Below are 17734 nucleotides of genomic sequence, written 5' to 3'. Positions count from 1 at the left end.
TACTAGTGCTCACTTTACTATACTAGTGCTCACTTTACAATACTAGTGCTCACTTTACTATACTAGTGTTTACTTTACTATACTAGTGTTTACTTTACTATACTAGTGCTCACTTTACTATACTAGTGTTTACTTTACTATACTAGTGCTCACTTTACTATACTAGTGTTTACTTTACAATACTAGTGCTCACTTTACTATACTAGTGTTTACTTTACAATACTAGTGCTCACTTTACTATACTAGTGTTTACTTTACTATACTAGTGCTCACTTTACTATACTAGTGCTTACTTTACTATACTAGTGCTTACTTTACCAATACTAGTGCTCACTTTACTATACTAGTGCTTACTTTACAATACTAGTGCTCACTTTACTATACTAGTGCTTACTTTACAATACTAGTGCTCGCTTTACCAATACTAGTGCTCACTTTACTATACTAGTGCTTACTTAAAATACTAGTGCTCACTTTACTATACTAGTGCTCACTTTACTATACTAGTGCTTATTAAAGAAACCATGGTAACACTTTACAACAAGTTCATTAGTTAACATTAGTTAACTAGCTTAGTTAACATGAACTAAGAATGAACAATACTTCTATAGCATTTATTAATCTTAATATGAATTTCAACATTTACTAATACTTTATTACAATCTTGTTAACATTAGTTAATGCACTGTGAACTAACATGAACACACAATGAACAGCTGGATTTTTATTAACTAACAATAACAAAGATTAATATTGTAACAGATGTATTGCTCATTGTTAGTTCATGTTAGTTAATACATGAACTAATGTTAACTAATCAACCTTATTGTAAAGCGTTACCGAAAACTGAATTGCATGTTGATAGCGATGAAAAGAAACTCGATTAATTTAAAGTTTATATTAAATGCAGTTAGCTGAGTTTGTTGTGCTTTTTGACCCACGTAAGAACATCTTTATATGTAATTTCATAATTATTTCTATTGTCTTTGAAATATGGTTAAAGTTCCTGCTGAATGTACTGATCTGCATAAACTAAAATATAGACCATGTAAAATGTACGCCATGTATTTAAATATATTTGTAACTAATTACGCATTTTAATGATGAAGTTGCAACTTACTACAGTTAAAATGATCTTTACCTTTAGTGTGTTTGTCAACACATCAAAATAAGTGCCGTTCTTTAAAGCACAACAAAATATTAGTAAACCATAATGATACTTAGGGCTTTATTTTAACATTCTGAAACGCAAGTATCAAACACGAAATGCAAGTAACTTTGTGGGCGGGTCTCGGGCGCTGTTGCTATTATACCGGCGGGATAAATGACTCTTGCGCCCGACGCAAATCTAAAATGTGTTGGTCTGAAGTAGCTTCATTACTCATAGGTGTGGTTTGGGCGTAACGTGAAATAAACCAATCAGAGCGACATCTCACATTCCCTTTAAGAGCAGGCGCGCTTGTTCCATGGCGGGTTGCTATTATAACGGCGGATTTGCCAGACGCGCGCCAGGAGCGGTTCACAGCCGAGGAGACCGACGTTCTCGTCAGGGCCGTAAAACACAGAGAAGTGACATTGGGGATGGAGAAACACACAAATTAGCTTCGCTTAAACAGGCGTATGATAATTTGGGTAAATGAGTAAGCTAGATTTATGACTATTTTTTCACATCTTCATGGACACAACAATGATTTCCCTCGTGTGGTAATATTTTCCCTTGTAATAATGTATGTTTTACAAAAATGTGAACTGCTGCGTCTGTGTAGATGAGAGAAGCAAAGTGTGTGTGCGTTGTGCACACGCTACATTATGGCCAAGCATGCGCCCTTAAAATAGCATCTGAATAACGCGCCACTGACTTTAGACGAGGTTTCTCCTGGTCAGTGGCGGAATTGTTTTCTTAACCTGCAAAATAGCACCAGGGAACGTTTGTGCCGGAACACGCCTCCTCTTTGCGCTGAACCGCCCCCGGGAGCGCAAGTTCACTCCCTAGTTTACCGATGTACGTCTGTGGAGGGAAAAGTCCGCTGTGCGTCGGGTGCAAAATAGGAATGATACATGCGTTGTGTACAAAGTCAATTGCGCTGGGTGCAAGATAGGGCAACAGAGGTTAAACTTTTAATCTGACATTAGTTCACTTTAAAAGTGTTCTTGCTCTCTTTAAGTACACCTATGAAACTGCAAGAACAGTTTTTGGAAAATGTAGTTTTAAGCTTTCCAGTACACAGTGTAACCCAGACAGACACACACACTGTCGGCCCAGATCTGATACACATGGATCCCACAAAAACTACATTCAATTTGTATTTATTTATTTGGTATGTGTTTATGAATAATAATAATAAATGATTATCTCTCTTGTGTAACACACACCACTGGACCTCAGTCAGGGTAAACGCTCTACTGAAAATGCAGAACTGGCAGAGCCACAACTGATCACGAGTTATCTGCATCTTTGCACACTACCAGTCACACAAAACATAACACTGAGAAGTCATGCGGTCGAGTTTGCTTTAGTCTGATAGTCTTTATTTATTATAAATTATATTATATTTATTTATTTCAAAGGTCCACTTTAGACATTCTAATAACTTTCACTAATTTGCTGCATGTGAACTAACTCTCATTAGAGTATTAGTAGACTGTCAGTGTTAGGGTTCAGGTTAGGAGAATAAGTTGAAATGTACAGTCAAAGCTAAATGTATTCAGACTCCTTCAATATTTCTCACATTATCACAGTTTATTCGCTATAGTTTAGAAAATGGTAATAAAACATGAGCAGAACTCAGTTGATTTTGTCCGTCTTTCTGTTAGACTGTCTCACACATGAATTATGTTGAATATCTGTCAGCTGTTAAATTTAACTACACATTTAGATAATACCAGTTTAGCTCAACCAATCACCAAGCAATGCTTCATTGTGTTCAGTCTGTGTGTAAAAAGAGCATTAGCAATTAAAGAAAACACACTTCAGCAAAACATGATCAGCTCAAAGTGTCGGAATCATTTCTGGCCCCAAATGTGTATACAGTAAATGTCACTGGTAGTCCCTGTATGAAGAATATTTGGGTATAATATGTCACAGTTTACTTTATTCTGCTCTCCTCACTTACATTAATGAACTATAGTGTCCTGCACACAGGAGAAACATATCAGAAATGATATCAGGTGTGTGAATAATGTTTGGTTTGACTGTAGTTGCAAAGTTACTTATAGTGGAACATCGAAAAAAGTGTGATCATTTCCTGTTAGACAGCAACACAGATCCGGCCCACATCTGGAACACCTGCACTGTAAAAGAAGGAGAAGAAGACAGATGCTGCCTTCCATTTTTAAGTACAATCAACTTGGCTAGATAAGTAATTTCAACTTAAATTACATTAAAAATGAGTTGAATCTTTTATAATTTATATAAAAAAGTTTAAATTTGCTTAGCTTATTTTGATGAGTTAACGCAATGTATAAACATATGTTGTCATAACTTATTAATCATATAATGTTTTACAGTGTGGATTCCCCACGACTCCATGTTGCTGTCTGGGATATCCGTGTACATATACACACGTTTCATAATGTTGAATGACACATGGCATGGCATAACTGAAGGACATTTCTGCAAAAAGCATTTCTCCAGCATTAATGTGAGGAAAGAAAAATCTAATTATCATATGTGAAATTATTTCACTCCCATATTGGAATTTTCGGGACACTCTCTCTCTAGAGAACCGTCCTCTGGTTTGAGACTCGTTCTTCAGGACTGTTCAAATCCCATTTATTGTGGCTTTGAGAAGGAAATATATGTCTACAAGACGTGGAAGTTCAGAGGAAGGACAACGAAAGAAGTGGGCAACCAAAATGTGTGTGTGTGTGTGTGTGTGTGTATCAGTGAACTCTCTTCCTGCCAGTGGCCGCTGGATGCTGATGATTGTGTGTGACCCGTCGGGTCATTAGGAGGTGGATGGAGGGGTAAATCAACATCTCCGTACAGCACTTAGAGTGACCACACACACACACACACACACACACACACACACACACGCGACAGCATCCGCAGCTGATGGATGGCATCTATCTGTCTCTATATGCTGACATGAGAGTTCCTCTGCATGCCCTCTAAATATTTACTACACGAGCTCTAATCAAAGGACAATCACACAAGAGCTCCATTGTAGAGGAGAGAGAGAGAGAGAGAGGGAGAGAGAGAGAGAGAGAGAGAGAGAGAGAGAGAGAGAGAGAGAGGAGAGAGAGAGAGAGATAGAGAGAGAGAGGGAGAGAGAGAGGGAGAGAGAGAGAGAGAGAGAGAGAGAGAGAGAGAGAGAGAGAGAGAGAGAGAGAGAGAGAGAGAGAGAGAGAGAGAGAGAGAGAGAGAGAGAGAGAGAGAGAGAGAGAGAGAGAGAGAGAGAGAGAGAGAGAGAGTCTGGGCGAGCAACGATAGGTCAGTGATATCATACTAATCGCCTTCATGTCACTTAGTTCCTCCTGATTCTCCTCTACAACCCTCAAAACCTTTTGGCAAAGTTTAAACACATATATTAGTGAATAACTTCAATGCTAAATGATTAAATGTAAAATAAGAAAAACTGGTTCTGCAAGGCTCTTTTGGGGAACCAAAAAATGGTTCTTGAATGGTATCGTCTCCAAAAGACCTGCTGTCCATCAAGACATTAATGCTGAGAGTGTGTGTGACGGTGGTTTCCTCCTGAGCGTTCGGCGGGACGAGCTCTAGCTAATGCTATCGGGTGGAGGTTTACCAGAGGAATGTCTGTGTGTTTCTGTGTGTCTCGGTTACAATCACACATTTACAGATTCCATTGTATTTGGTACAATTATTTTGTTTTATATTACAGGGCTGTTGATTGCTGGATTCTGATTGGTTGACGAACATTGTAAAGTGTGTGATTATTCTCCGGTGATCAGCAGCACAGCTGAAGTAGTTCCGGCAGGTTTCGACCGCATTACATGTCCATATCACTTCGCCAAATGATCTCAGTTACTTCAAAGCTCCTACAACAGCGAAAGAACCAAAACACACACAGACACCGAGCAAGCCAAGGAATATAACAAACAACGGGATGAAAGTGACAAACTATTCCCATGATTCCCCCGCGAAATTAGGTTTCATTATCTCTGGAAAGCATGTGCTCTCTTCCACACAAACACACACGTACAGTACACACATACACAGAAAAATAATCTTATCAGTAAAATAGTTTCGCATTTGAAAAGCTACACGGCATTTGTCAGTATAGAGTCACATGGCTGTTTTTGAAGCAGTTAAACATACAGCTTGTGTATTAGCAGAGACACACACACACACACACACACACACACACACACACACACACACACACACACTCAAATAACTCACACACGCTGAATCAGTCCATCAGTCTCTAATAACTGCATTAATCTGCATATCAACGGCTCAAGCTTTCATTACGAGCTCTTAGGGGACGTTTACACGACACCACTTTCAACTGAAAACGTAAAACTTTTTATGCGTTTTGGCCGTTCGTTTACTTGACAACGGCGTTTTGGGCGCCTGAGAACACACACTTTGGAAAACGGAGTCGGTGTAAACAACAAAAACGTGAATCTCTGAAGACAATGATGTCATGCACATGTGTATTACGTGTTCAGTCTGTAGTGTTTCGTCGCCATCTACTGGCCTGGCAGCAGAATACAGCGTTTTTAATCGTTTTCGTGGATCCGTGTGAACGGGGGTCGTTCTGACAATGGTGTCGTCTGTCCGCGGAAAACTCAGAGGAAAAACTTCTGTGTTTTAAGCATATCGCTGTTGTGTAAACATCGCGCACCTCGCGCACACACACACACACACACACACACACACACACACACACACACACACACACACACACACACACACACACACACACACACACACACACACACACACACACACACCTGTCATACCCATTGCTCATTCCTTCTCTCTCATACACACACACAGTTCTGATGTAAAACACTCATCATGTGTCATCTTATGGTGATTAATGTAATCTACACCGGAGAGTCACACTAAACATGTGACATGTATCATTACACAGTCTGCGTGATGAACACACATCTGGCACGCAACACACACACACCGCCACGACTGCACCACGTCTCTCATTCAAACACAAGCTTTATTATATTATATAACATTATAGTACATATGTGTGTGTGTGTGTGTGTGTGTGTGTGTGTGTGTGTGACATAGTTGCTCAAACAAAATGGTCCATTGAGACGGAATACGCAAAAAACCATATCGCTGCTTTAAAACCTTTATTGATATGAATCCATATAAGCCATACGGTGTGTTGATTCATATCTGATGGCACATATCTGACAAAAGTGATGAAGTTTCCAGATTGAAACCATCGAAATACGTTAAGATCCAAAATATTTGAAATATGAAGAACGAAGCACTGAACTGGGTCAAGGTATTAATCTGGCAAAAACACACAAACTACAGCAACAGGTTCTATTTTACTATGAGAAAAATCTGACAGGAAAAAGTCAACACTGACTACAACACAATCAGTTATTAATATTCTGTCGGGTCTCTCTTGCTTGTGTTTGGGCAGAAATGATGTGGCACAATTTGTCAAGTTTCATTGCGTTATTATCAGAAATACAACAGTCGACTCCAAGCTCAACTATGTAATATGACTACAGAATCTTGAACTGATTTGTAATAATATTTGAATAGAGTGTGAAGATGGCAATATTCCTGTGCCGGGCGTGACCTCTGACCTCTACTGTACACACTGTACACCAGCACACTCAGCTCCACACAGCCACAACACTTCTATTTTCATCTTATATATTTTAGTTATTTTAATGAATGCCATTTTTCTTAATTGTTATTAATAACAGCTTCCCTATAAATAATAGCCTTTGATTTGTTTTGTGAATCCACTGCAAACACACACACACACACACACACACATACACACACACACACACACACACACACACACACACACACACACACACACACACACACACACACACACACACACACACACACACACACACACACACACACACACACACACACACACACACACACACACACACACACACACACACACACTCGACACAGCGGAGACCAGAGATCCCTGGCAGAGACCCAAACTAAACATTTCCTAACATTCACACACTCATTCACAGGCAGCGTGTGTGTGTGTGTGTGTGTGTGTATGTGTGTGTGTGTGTGTGTGTGTGTGTGTATGTATGAGTGTGTGTGTGTGTGTGTGTGTGTGTGTGTGTGTGTGTGTGTGTGTGTGTGTGTGTGTGTGTCTGTGTGTGTCTGTGTGTGTGTGTGTGTGTGTGTGTGTGTGTGTGTGTGTGTGTGTGTGTGTGTGTGTGTGTACTCTGACTCCTGAGATAAAGGCTTGTTGTGATCAGATCTTATTAAATGGTTTGATGTTTTCTTAGCGCCGTTCGAGTGTTGATGAAGTCACTGAGAGTAAAGAGAAGACATGTGTGATTACTGACTTTGTTCATCCTACACACTTTTCTCTGTTGCTTTGATGGGGAGATGTTTGAGAGTGTGTGTATGAGTGTGTGTGTATGAGTGTGTGTGTGTGTGTGTGTGTGTGTGTGTGTGTGTGTGTGTGTGTAGGGGGTGTACAGGAACACTAAGTCTGCTTCGTGTAAAGATCTGAGACGCGTAGAGGAGGGGAAGTGTGTGTGTGCCGGCGGGGCAAACTCATTCAACATGGACTCTATTATCAACTCAACAGAACTGCAGCGAGTGTGTGTGTGTGTGTGTGTGTGTGTGTGTGTGTGTGTGTGTGTGTGTGTGTGTATAACAGTTAATACAGTCAAACCCAATGGTCAGGCCTGATTTAAATAGTCTGTCATCATAACAATACATTGAAATTGTATTATAATGTAGAGACAGAAAACAGTGTGAGGCATTAAAAAAAGCCTTTCCTTACAGTTGTGTAAATTCAGTTTTGATTTCCAGAGGTGGAGTTGTGTGTATAGTTGTGTGTATAGTTGTGTGTATAGTTGTGTGTATAGTTGTGTGTATAGTCTTATATATTATATCTTAAAGCTTTGCTCTGCCCTAATTTTCTTCTCGCTGAACTGTTTGCTTTCTTAATGACTTCAGCTAATCCTAATGAGGCTCAATCGGGTGGAGCTGTGTGTGTGTGTGAGTGTGAGTGTGTGTGTGTGTGTGTGGACTGTCTTCAGGTATTTCTCCTAATACACTTTAATTTCCTCTTCTCTCCATCTCTTCTCCTCTTCCTCCTCCTCTTCTCTTCCTCTCTCCTCATCTCCTCTTCCTCCTCCTCCTCTTCCTCTCTCTCCTCATCTCCTCTCCCTCTTCCTCTCTCTCCTCATCTCCTCTCCTCCTCTCCCTCTTCCTCCTCCTCTTCCTCTCTCTCCTCATCTCCTCTCCTCCTCTTCTCCTCTCCCTCTTCCTCCTCCTCTTCTTCTCCTCTTCCTCCTCTTCTTCCTCTCTCTCCTCATCTCCTCTTCCTCCTCCTCCTCTCTCTCCTCATCTCCTCTTCCTCCTCCTCTCCTCTTCCTCCTCCTCTTCCTCCTCTCCTCTCCTCCTCTGTGGTGAGGGCATGTTATGAGTCCTCAGTAAAGCTAACAGAGCTGTTGCTGATCCTCTATTGTTCAGCTGGTTTCTTTCAGGCCACATTAAACCCTTTACATAGACAGTAAAAGGTCCATTTGAATGTGTCTTCAGAGCTGCGAGTCCTCCCTGCCCCCTGGCCTCGACTCGACCGGAGAAAGAGAAGGTGTGTGTGTGTGTGTGTGTGTGTGTGTGTGTGTGATCAAGCCCTGGAGGCTTCAGACCTTTTATGGGCTTCAAGGCTCTTAAAGAAGTGGATATTATTGGGGACGACGAACCCTCTTCTCTCACAGGTCCCGTTTCAGCTCTGCTGTTTAGAGGAGAATTAAGGCTACGATGCATTAATCCCGATACATTTTAAATCGTTTTAGTTTGAAAGCGCTCTCGTCCACACTAGTGTTTCCTGACGTCTCAGTGTGGATGAGAAACTTCTGGAAAACGCCTGCAAACGTTAAACTCCCCTTTACTGCGCATGCGCAAACCCTCACGCAGACGGAGAAATAAATAATAAAGTTATCACACAATTCTTCTGACGGGATCATTTTATATGAGCAATATCTCCTCATTGGTCCAGGTCGACTCACTCACTATGTTTGGTTTAAAACGCTAAAACTCTCATGTTTCACCGCAGCAAATGAAGAGTGTGTTTTCTGTCATGTGTGCAGGACTGTGATGTGAAGAGTGTGTGAAGGAACTTATTTTAGCAACAGTGTGAAAGTGAACAGCACATTACAGGCCCAATACCAGTATAAACATGAACATCTATTAGTACAATATGTGTCACATGACTGAACTTAAGTCATTGTTAACAGCTCAGTTACACTACAGCACGGAAACAGCGTTTCAAATTTATCCACTTTGGAGAATGTTTTCAAAAAGCTTAATTTTCATTAATAAGAACGGCGTGTCAGTGCCGACGGAAGGACAAACCGGAGAGAAAAAGATGTGTTTTCAAACGAAAAAGCATTAGTGTGTAAGGCCTCGGTGTTTGCCATGCTCTGTGTTTCCCTCTCAGGCTTTATAGAGCCGCTCTCATACAGAAGAAGGAACACACATTAGTCATATAATCACCCATGATTAATTAAGCCATGAATATCATATGATATAAATGCTATGAACGCATGAGTGTGTTGGTGCCGGTCCTGAGTGGGTCTGTGTGTAAACAGCTGTGGGCCGGGTCGGGGGGGTTCTGGGCTCATGTAATCTTCTGGCTAGTCTTCTGCCAGGAAAGAGTGGGCTGTGTGTGATGTGGTCAACTCTCCGTTTTCACCAAACCAACTCTCAAAATCACATCTGGAGCACACTGCCGTTCAGCAGTCCGGGGTCGGTGCCACTCATAATGCTTCTGAAAGAGTTTCTTCTGCTCACCAAAGCTGCAAAAAAACTGAATATTGTGAAATGTTTTCTATTTTAAAATATAAATTTATTCCTGTGATCAAAGCTGATGTTCAGCATCATTACTCCAGTCTTCAGTGTCACATGATCCTTCACACATCACTCTAATATGAGGATTTGATGATCGAGAAACATTCATGATTATTATCAGTGTTGAAAACAGTTCATATTTTTGTGGAAACCGTTATACATTTTATTTTTCAGGATTCTTTGATGAATAGAAAGTTCAAAAAAACAGCATTTATTTGAAATAGAATCTTTTATAAATGTCTTTACTGTAACTTTTGATCAGTTTAGCTCATCCTTGATGAATAAAAGTTCTGATTTATTTTATTTCTTTCCCCAGAATTTTTTTTATTTTTTATTCTTACTGATCACACTTTTGAACGGTAGTGTTTAATGTTATAAAAGCTTTATATTTCAGATAAATGCTGTTCTTTTGAAATTTATTCATCAAAGAATCCTGAAATAAAAATATAAATAACTGTTTTCAACATTGATAATAATCATAAATGTTTCTTGAGCATCAAATCCTCATATTAGAGTGATTTGTGAAGGATCATGTGACACTGAAGACTGGAGTAATGATGCTGAACATTCACAGGAATAAATTACACTTTACTGGATATTCACAGAGAAAACAGCTGATTTACATTAGAATAATATTTCACTATATTACCGTTTTTTTGTATTTTTAATCAAATAAATGCAGCCTTGGTGAGCAGAAGAGACTTCTTTTAAAAACATTATAAATCATATCGATCCAGAACTTTTGACTGGTCGTGTGTATTGAGACGATTCTATGTTCTATGTGTACAGATGTGTTGGTGTGAGTTAGCATGAGCGCTCTCAGGAGTGAATAACGCACCGGAGAGGCTCAGCACTGTGGGAACTGTGCGGATCGTGTGTAAAAGAGGAACAGGGACGTCAGAGATCTCCCAGTAAACGGCATTCGTCACTGAGTCTCCGTCACAGGACGTCCTTCCTCCTCAGGACGAGAGCGAGACGCTGAAACATGTTCACTTTCCTCACACACACACACACACACACCTCTGGGGCTGTGTGTCCACGCAGCGTCTCGGTCAGCAGAGACATGGGGATAGTACTGGACAAAACTATTCCTTTTAGATTCATGTGTCTAGAATTTAAAGAAAAAAGAAAGAAAAGGAGCACAGATTTATCTTTATCACAGGATTATTTAGGATTATAAGAGCATGTGTCTTTTTTTAGAGTAAAAAGGCCAATGAAAACATTATGAAAGTTTTTTTGTTAATTATTTTATTTTGCTTGAATAACGTGTGTGTGTGTGTGTGTGTGGGGGGGGGATTTTCAATTGTGAAAATGTCATGAAAATAAATAGTTGTTTTTTTTATAGTAAAAATGCATTTAAAAAAAAGTGTTCTGTTATAGGGTATAGGTTAGGGTTAGATTATAATATTTATAACTGTCTTCATATAAAAGCAATAGGTGTGTGTGTGAGTGTGTGTGTGTGTGTGTGTGTGTAGCAGCACAGTGATTGTTAGATCGTGTCCTCTGGGGGCGGAGTCAGTGACACTGGAGTGGGAGGAGTCAGTTACACTGGAGTGGGAGGAGTCAGTGGGCGGGGCCAACATGCCTTCAACAAGTCAGACAAACATGCTCAGTTAGTCAGTCAATCTCAGGCACTCGCAGGAGAAGTCATTACCATCTGGACTAGCAGTGGGACGAGACGGAGAACTGAGCTGCACCTGTCCCACACACTCACTCACACACACACACACACACTCAGGGGAGAGATCACACACAGCCTCTATGTGTGGCTGGGACCAGAGCGTCCTGGTAAGTGACATTTCTCTGAGCTTATTTCTGTGGGAAGCCAAGAATGCGTTTTACATTACAATCAACTGTTTCTGTTATTACATTAATTAAATGTTTAGAGCTTATTTAGTTGAGTAGAGGTTGTTAATTATATGTGGTGTGATTGTTTGTTGTAAGGCTTGTGAACTGTTTTATTGGGGCTTTCTAGTTAATTCTTTTTTTTTAGTTTTAGTTCTCGGCTATGAGAGTGTAGTCATTTCTATTTATTTTAATTCATTTAAAACAATTCTTATCTTCTGTATTTATTTGGCTGGATGCATCTATACATATATAATTATATAACAAATTTATATATATATATATATATATTTAATTTATTTAAATTAAATGTTTTTTAATGATTTCACCTAAAAGTAGTGTTTTAGATATAGCTTTATATGTTGTCTGTATATTTAGTACGCTTACATCTGATTTCCATGTTTGTTAATGTTGAGTTTTTCAGTTTCACTATGAGTTTTGGTCCTACAGCTGTCCTACGCAAGACTTTCTAACAAAAGAAAAAACTATTTCTGCTCTTCTCTTGTATAATTTTTTTTTTTTTACAAAATTCTAGTATAATAGAAAATGCTCAATTACAACATAAAATATCCACAAATCAACTTTTTTACTTTAGAAGTTGCTGTCTGTTCTGAAACATGAAATTTGACTAATTCAGTGAACTTTATAACGTAATACAAATGATAAAACTGTGAACATTTGTAGTTTATAGGAACGAAAAAAGTTCCCATGAATGCACTTTTAATTCTTCAAGAGGTTTTGATTGAGAATTTCACCTATTTTGTGTCGAGTGTTGAAGTATCGGATCGGATCACTTTTGCGTCCCAGTGGAAAAACGCTTCTCCTCTTTTGTTTCTGTTTCTCTCACACACACACATTCTCCGGGATGGATTGATGGTTCCTCTGATTCCACATTTAGCCACATTCAGGAGCAGACGGGACTTCCTTCCTCTGTTTTCCTCCATTTGTGACTATTTTTTCACTCCGGGAAGAAAACAGGGAGAGGGGAAGAGGAACGAGGGATAGTTGATGGACAGAAATGAAGAGTAGGACACTAGAGGAGAGATTGTGATCAGTTCAGCTCAGGATGTCTTTTATTTACTTTAAGGAGCACTTTAGCTTCTCTGTGTTGAAAGACGATTCACCAACACTTTATGTATGATGCTTTATAAAAGCTTTCATATTGCATTATCTTTTTTCATAAATAGTTGTAAGCAAAGTTAAAATGCAGTGTAATATTTGCAGATTTCTTGTTACATCTGAAATGTGTTGTTTTTCGTGTGTTTTCATAGATTTCACTTTCTAAAGGCGTAACATAAGTATTGTAATATATTATAACTGTGGTTACAATTATTAATGAGACCAGACAATGCATTATAAGGTGCATAATTAAATGCATTATATATATATATAAAGACTCTCTGGTGCTTCTTGTGGAAACATTTCTGAATTTATTTATTTTTTCAATGAAATTAATGTACTATATTTTAGTTTGATAATTTTTATTTTATTTAATATTTAGTATTTTTAGGGGATTTTATGGTACTAAATTATATTTACGCTGTATTTATAATCCATTTATTCACTTTTTGAGCACAGACCTGAAAATGTAATGTCCAACTTAAACTGGTAAATCTTGAACGCTTTCGAGCGACAGACTGAAGTTTGATCTCTTTTTAAAGACGACACTTGGCAGATTATTGCTGAAGTGAAAGAAGTTTTAAAAAGTAAACTTAGAAAAGTCACAGAATGTAATGTTTAAATGACCGAACAGCACTAGAGGATAAAGTAAAGTGTTACCAGAAACAACCGAGATCTAATTTAGGCAAAAGCAAAGTTTCGAATAAATCTCTTGCTATTAAAGAATATTTGTGTATCATAAATGTTTCATAGAAAAAGAGCATTGATGTAGTTCAACCTTTGCCCTTTACCTAGATAATGTTTAGCTCTCACACAGACTACAGCTCCTCTTCTTGTCCTCAGGCTGCTTCTCATCACAGCTCGGCAATGTTGACTACTGAGGGAGCGCCCTACACCGCAGACAATGAGGAGCTCAAGATGGATGTGGAGGATGCAGACATGACAAAATGGACGGAGGACGAGTTTGAGGAGAAGTGCACGTACGTGGTGAAGGACCACACCTGGGAGGGTCCGGTGGAGAACACACGGGCCGAGGCGTCCTTGCCCAGAAACCTGGCCTTCAAACACCCGGCACACACCAAAGAGGTACGACAACGCCATCACACACTCACGCTTTCTGCAATCTGCTAACAACACAAGCAAACGGAGAGAGTGTCCACATTATCAAACCGCAAGAACTTTGAATGGTTGTGATTTTTTTGTTTAAACGGCATCTCCATAAAGCCACACCTACTGATCACACAACTGGTATTAATCTTCTTTATCTGCACTGTCAGCCCTTGTTTTGTTGAAAAAAACCCTCCCTGTCTACGTCTGTGTGTGTGCTTAATAATTTCTAACTCGCATTGTCACTCGGCTAACACAAACATCCATACATCAGCGCACCGCATGACAAGCTCCTCGAGCAGCAGAGTGCAAAAGTTGAGCGGCGCGATCGTTTGCCATCTATCACACCGGGTTTATCTGCAGGTCTGTGTCCACCACAGTCCACACACACACTACTTTCCACCTTTCCTGCGCTAATGACGGCTGACGCTGTGAATGGGATTAGGCTTCTCTTCTTTTCAAAGTGTTTGTAGATCAATAGGAACAGGGTTATGGATTTTTTCATCAATTGCTCTGTCCGTGTTATCTCTTCCTGTTGAGCACGTACTTATGAGCTGATAAAGGGTTAGCGCTCTTTCTTCAAGAAACACCTGAGGATCAAACAGGAAGAGAGTGAGTGAAGTCATGTGGGAGATTAGCATGAGGAGAGACGCCGTTTAATGAGTGCTTGTAGTCGCTCTTTACAGGAGTGCAGAGATCCAAACAAAAGTATTTAAAGAATCAAACTCGTACACTGTGGAAACATTATCCTGATTTTAACAGTAAAAGACAGTAAAAATGCTACGGTGAAAAACTGTTAATTGGTTAACGGAGAGTTTCTGTACTATATACGGTGAATAACTTTTTTTTGGACGTGAAAAATAACAATTGTGTAATTTACAGTGAAAGAACGTATATTGACATTCACAGTTGATGTATTTTTGGTGAAATAACTGTTTCTTCATAGTTTTTTCTAGTCAGTTATGTACATTAGGGTTTTATGTTACATTTAATGTTGTTAAATTAATGTTTATTGCATTTTTAAATTTAATTTAATGTGTGTACCATGATGGTGTTTAGTGTGTGTGTGTGTGAATGACACTGTGCAGCTTCTAGATATTAGTATTAGCTTTCTCAGCTTGTGATGAGCTTTGGTTCATCATGTGACTCTCATCACCGCTGTGATTGGTCATTGTCAGTGAATTACAATGGTACAAAACAGATATTAGTACTTCAATAGATCGGTAAATTAGCATATCAGATAATAAAATATGGTAATTTACAGTAAATTTAAGTTAAGTCTGTAAAACCTAAATTGTTGCTACCGTTTTTTTTACGGTACATTTCTGGCAATCATTTTATTACCGTAAATTTAACGGAATTTTTTTTTTTTTACAGAAAATACATATTTTACATAATAGGCTTTATTAATATAATGCACCTGTGTGATTCGGTGTTGTGTAGAGAGGTTAAGCTCTGGCGCTCTCGTCAGAAGAGTCCGTGCGGTTAATCAGAGGTGAAGCGGGACAAACGAGTCGTCTCTCTCAGCCTTAGGACACAACCTTGATGACCTTTCACTTCCCGTGGCTGTCGGGAGAGGTGACGGTTGAAGAGACGCATGGCTCGGTGTCTTTCAAGTGCGCACATCTGGCTGACTGTCAATTAATTACCCCTCTTTCTCTCTCTCTCTCACACACACACACACACACATACACACACACTAACATAATGATGCTAGCAATAAATCAGAAAATGATTTTGGTCATCAACATCTTTCTCAACTACCTGTTTACCTGATATTTTTTGACCAGGTCATTGGTGTAGTAAGCAGAGATAAATAACTCAACCCCTGGGTTGTTACGTCTGACCCATGATCTGGGCAACACAAGAAAACTACCCAAAAATACTGAAAAAATAACCTAAAAAATTACCCAAAAGGCTCAACCCAGGATTTGGGTAGAAAAAAACACCCAAGATTTTTTTTTTTTTTTTTTTAGAGTGTAAGGTCTTCTACCTCTTTCTTAACCACCTGTTTTTAACCACTGTTTATTTTATTTTTTGACCAGGTCATTGGTGTAGTGAGCAGAGAATACATCCCCAAAGGCACACGCTTCGGCCCCCTTGTGGGAGAAAGTTACACTGCAGAAAACGTCCCCAAAGATGCCAACAGGAAGTACTTCTGGCGGGTGAGTTGTTTTGTTTCAGAAGCTTTCAATAAAAGTAGGAGCGGACAAGTTAAAAAAAAAAACGTGTCACTTCCTGTTCCACTGACTGACTTCCTGCGTGACATCATGGGCTGGATGGTTACAGAAGCAGTGAGTTTGTATTGTCAGAGCGATCAGAAACTGCTGAGTAAAGATCTGCTGTTTTGAGAACTGCACTGGCTGAGAGTGCAGCGATTCGTTCATCTTTATTTGACTGTGCAAGTGTGTGGGACCGGAAGTGCTGAATGACTCCTCAGTTCTGCTGCTGTAAATATACACGTCTTTCTTGAGAATACGTGAGCTCGACGGATCATCCGTGTCATCGTAGCGTTCGATCAGTGAAACAAGTCAGCATTACAGCTGTTGTGCCACTACCATTCCCCTCACTCCTCTGTGCCAAGCAGCCGTCGTCACCGAGACACTTCAGCTCGCATTTATATAGCACATCTAGTTCATTAATTTACCAAGCCCAGCAAATGAAGACATGACTACACACTCTTAGACATACACCCTCACACAACTGTATAGTGAGATCAGTATAGAAGAGTTATAGATCAGTATAGAAAAAAACTAAATAAAAATAAGTTATTACTTCAATGAACAGATTACCCTTAACTAAGTTAAAAAGATAAGTTTTCAACTGAGACTGAAAATCTCTATTGCTTGAGCTTGCTGGATATGAAGGGGAAGACTGTTCCACAACTTGGGAGCCACAACTGAAAAAGCTCTCTCAACCTTTGACTTTTTCTTAGAATAAGGGACAAAATTGGTTCGTTGATCTTAATTTCCTACCGGATATGTGGCGCTGGACCACAAAACCAGTCACATGGGTCCATTTTTTGAAATTGAAGTTTATACATAATCTGAAACCAGAATAAATAAGCTTTCCATTGATGTATGGTTTGTTAGGATAGGACGATATTTGGTCGAGATACAACTATTAGAAAATCTAGAATCTGAGGATGCAAAAAAATCGAAACATTGAGAAAATCCCCTTTAAAGTTGTTCATTTATGTTGGCGATTGTGCAGCATTCACTCACACAAATACATGTTTTATATATTTACGGTAGGAAATTTACAAAATATCTTCATGGAACATGATCTTTACTTAACATCCTAATGTTTTTGGCCATAAAAGAAAAATCGATAATTTTGACCCATACAATGTGTTGTTGGCTATTGCCACAGATATACCCGTGTGACTCGAGACTGGTTTTGTGATCCAGGGTCACACATATATATAACCCTAAAAGGTCATTTGGGGACATGTTATGCATTCTTTCCTGAGTTCCTGTCAGAAAGTGCAAAGTCACCCCGCTCTAGTCTTATTTTCTGTCACTTCTATTTTGCTGCCAAATCTAAGATCCCCAAGCGGAACAACTCTGGTCTTTACCTACTAGTGACAGCATTGATATCATTCTTTCCTCAGTTACTGTCAGTCTTTCACCATAT

At 39.3% G+C, this 17734-nt stretch overlaps 1 protein-coding gene across 1 annotated transcript; it reads left to right on the top strand.

The window, feature by feature from the left end:
* The first annotated feature begins 11648 nt into the window (after positions 1–11648).
* On the top strand, positions 11649–16865 carry LOC309484489 (PR domain zinc finger protein 1-like). Its single transcript, XM_082150863.1, has 3 exons — positions 11649–11815; positions 13835–14077; positions 16144–16865. The coding sequence occupies exons 1-3, from the start codon at positions 11789–11791 to the stop codon at positions 16447–16449; spliced, it is 576 nt and encodes a 191-aa protein (XP_082006989.1). The 5' UTR covers positions 11649–11788; the 3' UTR covers positions 16450–16865.
* Positions 16866–17734: the final 869 nt, after the last annotated feature.

This window comes from Leuciscus leuciscus (genome assembly GCF_965113295.1).
Source record: "Leuciscus leuciscus genome assembly, chromosome: 20".
NCBI classification, from domain to species: Eukaryota; Metazoa; Chordata; class Actinopteri; order Cypriniformes; family Leuciscidae; genus Leuciscus; species Leuciscus leuciscus.
This window is presented reverse-complemented; position numbering and strand designations above follow the sequence as displayed.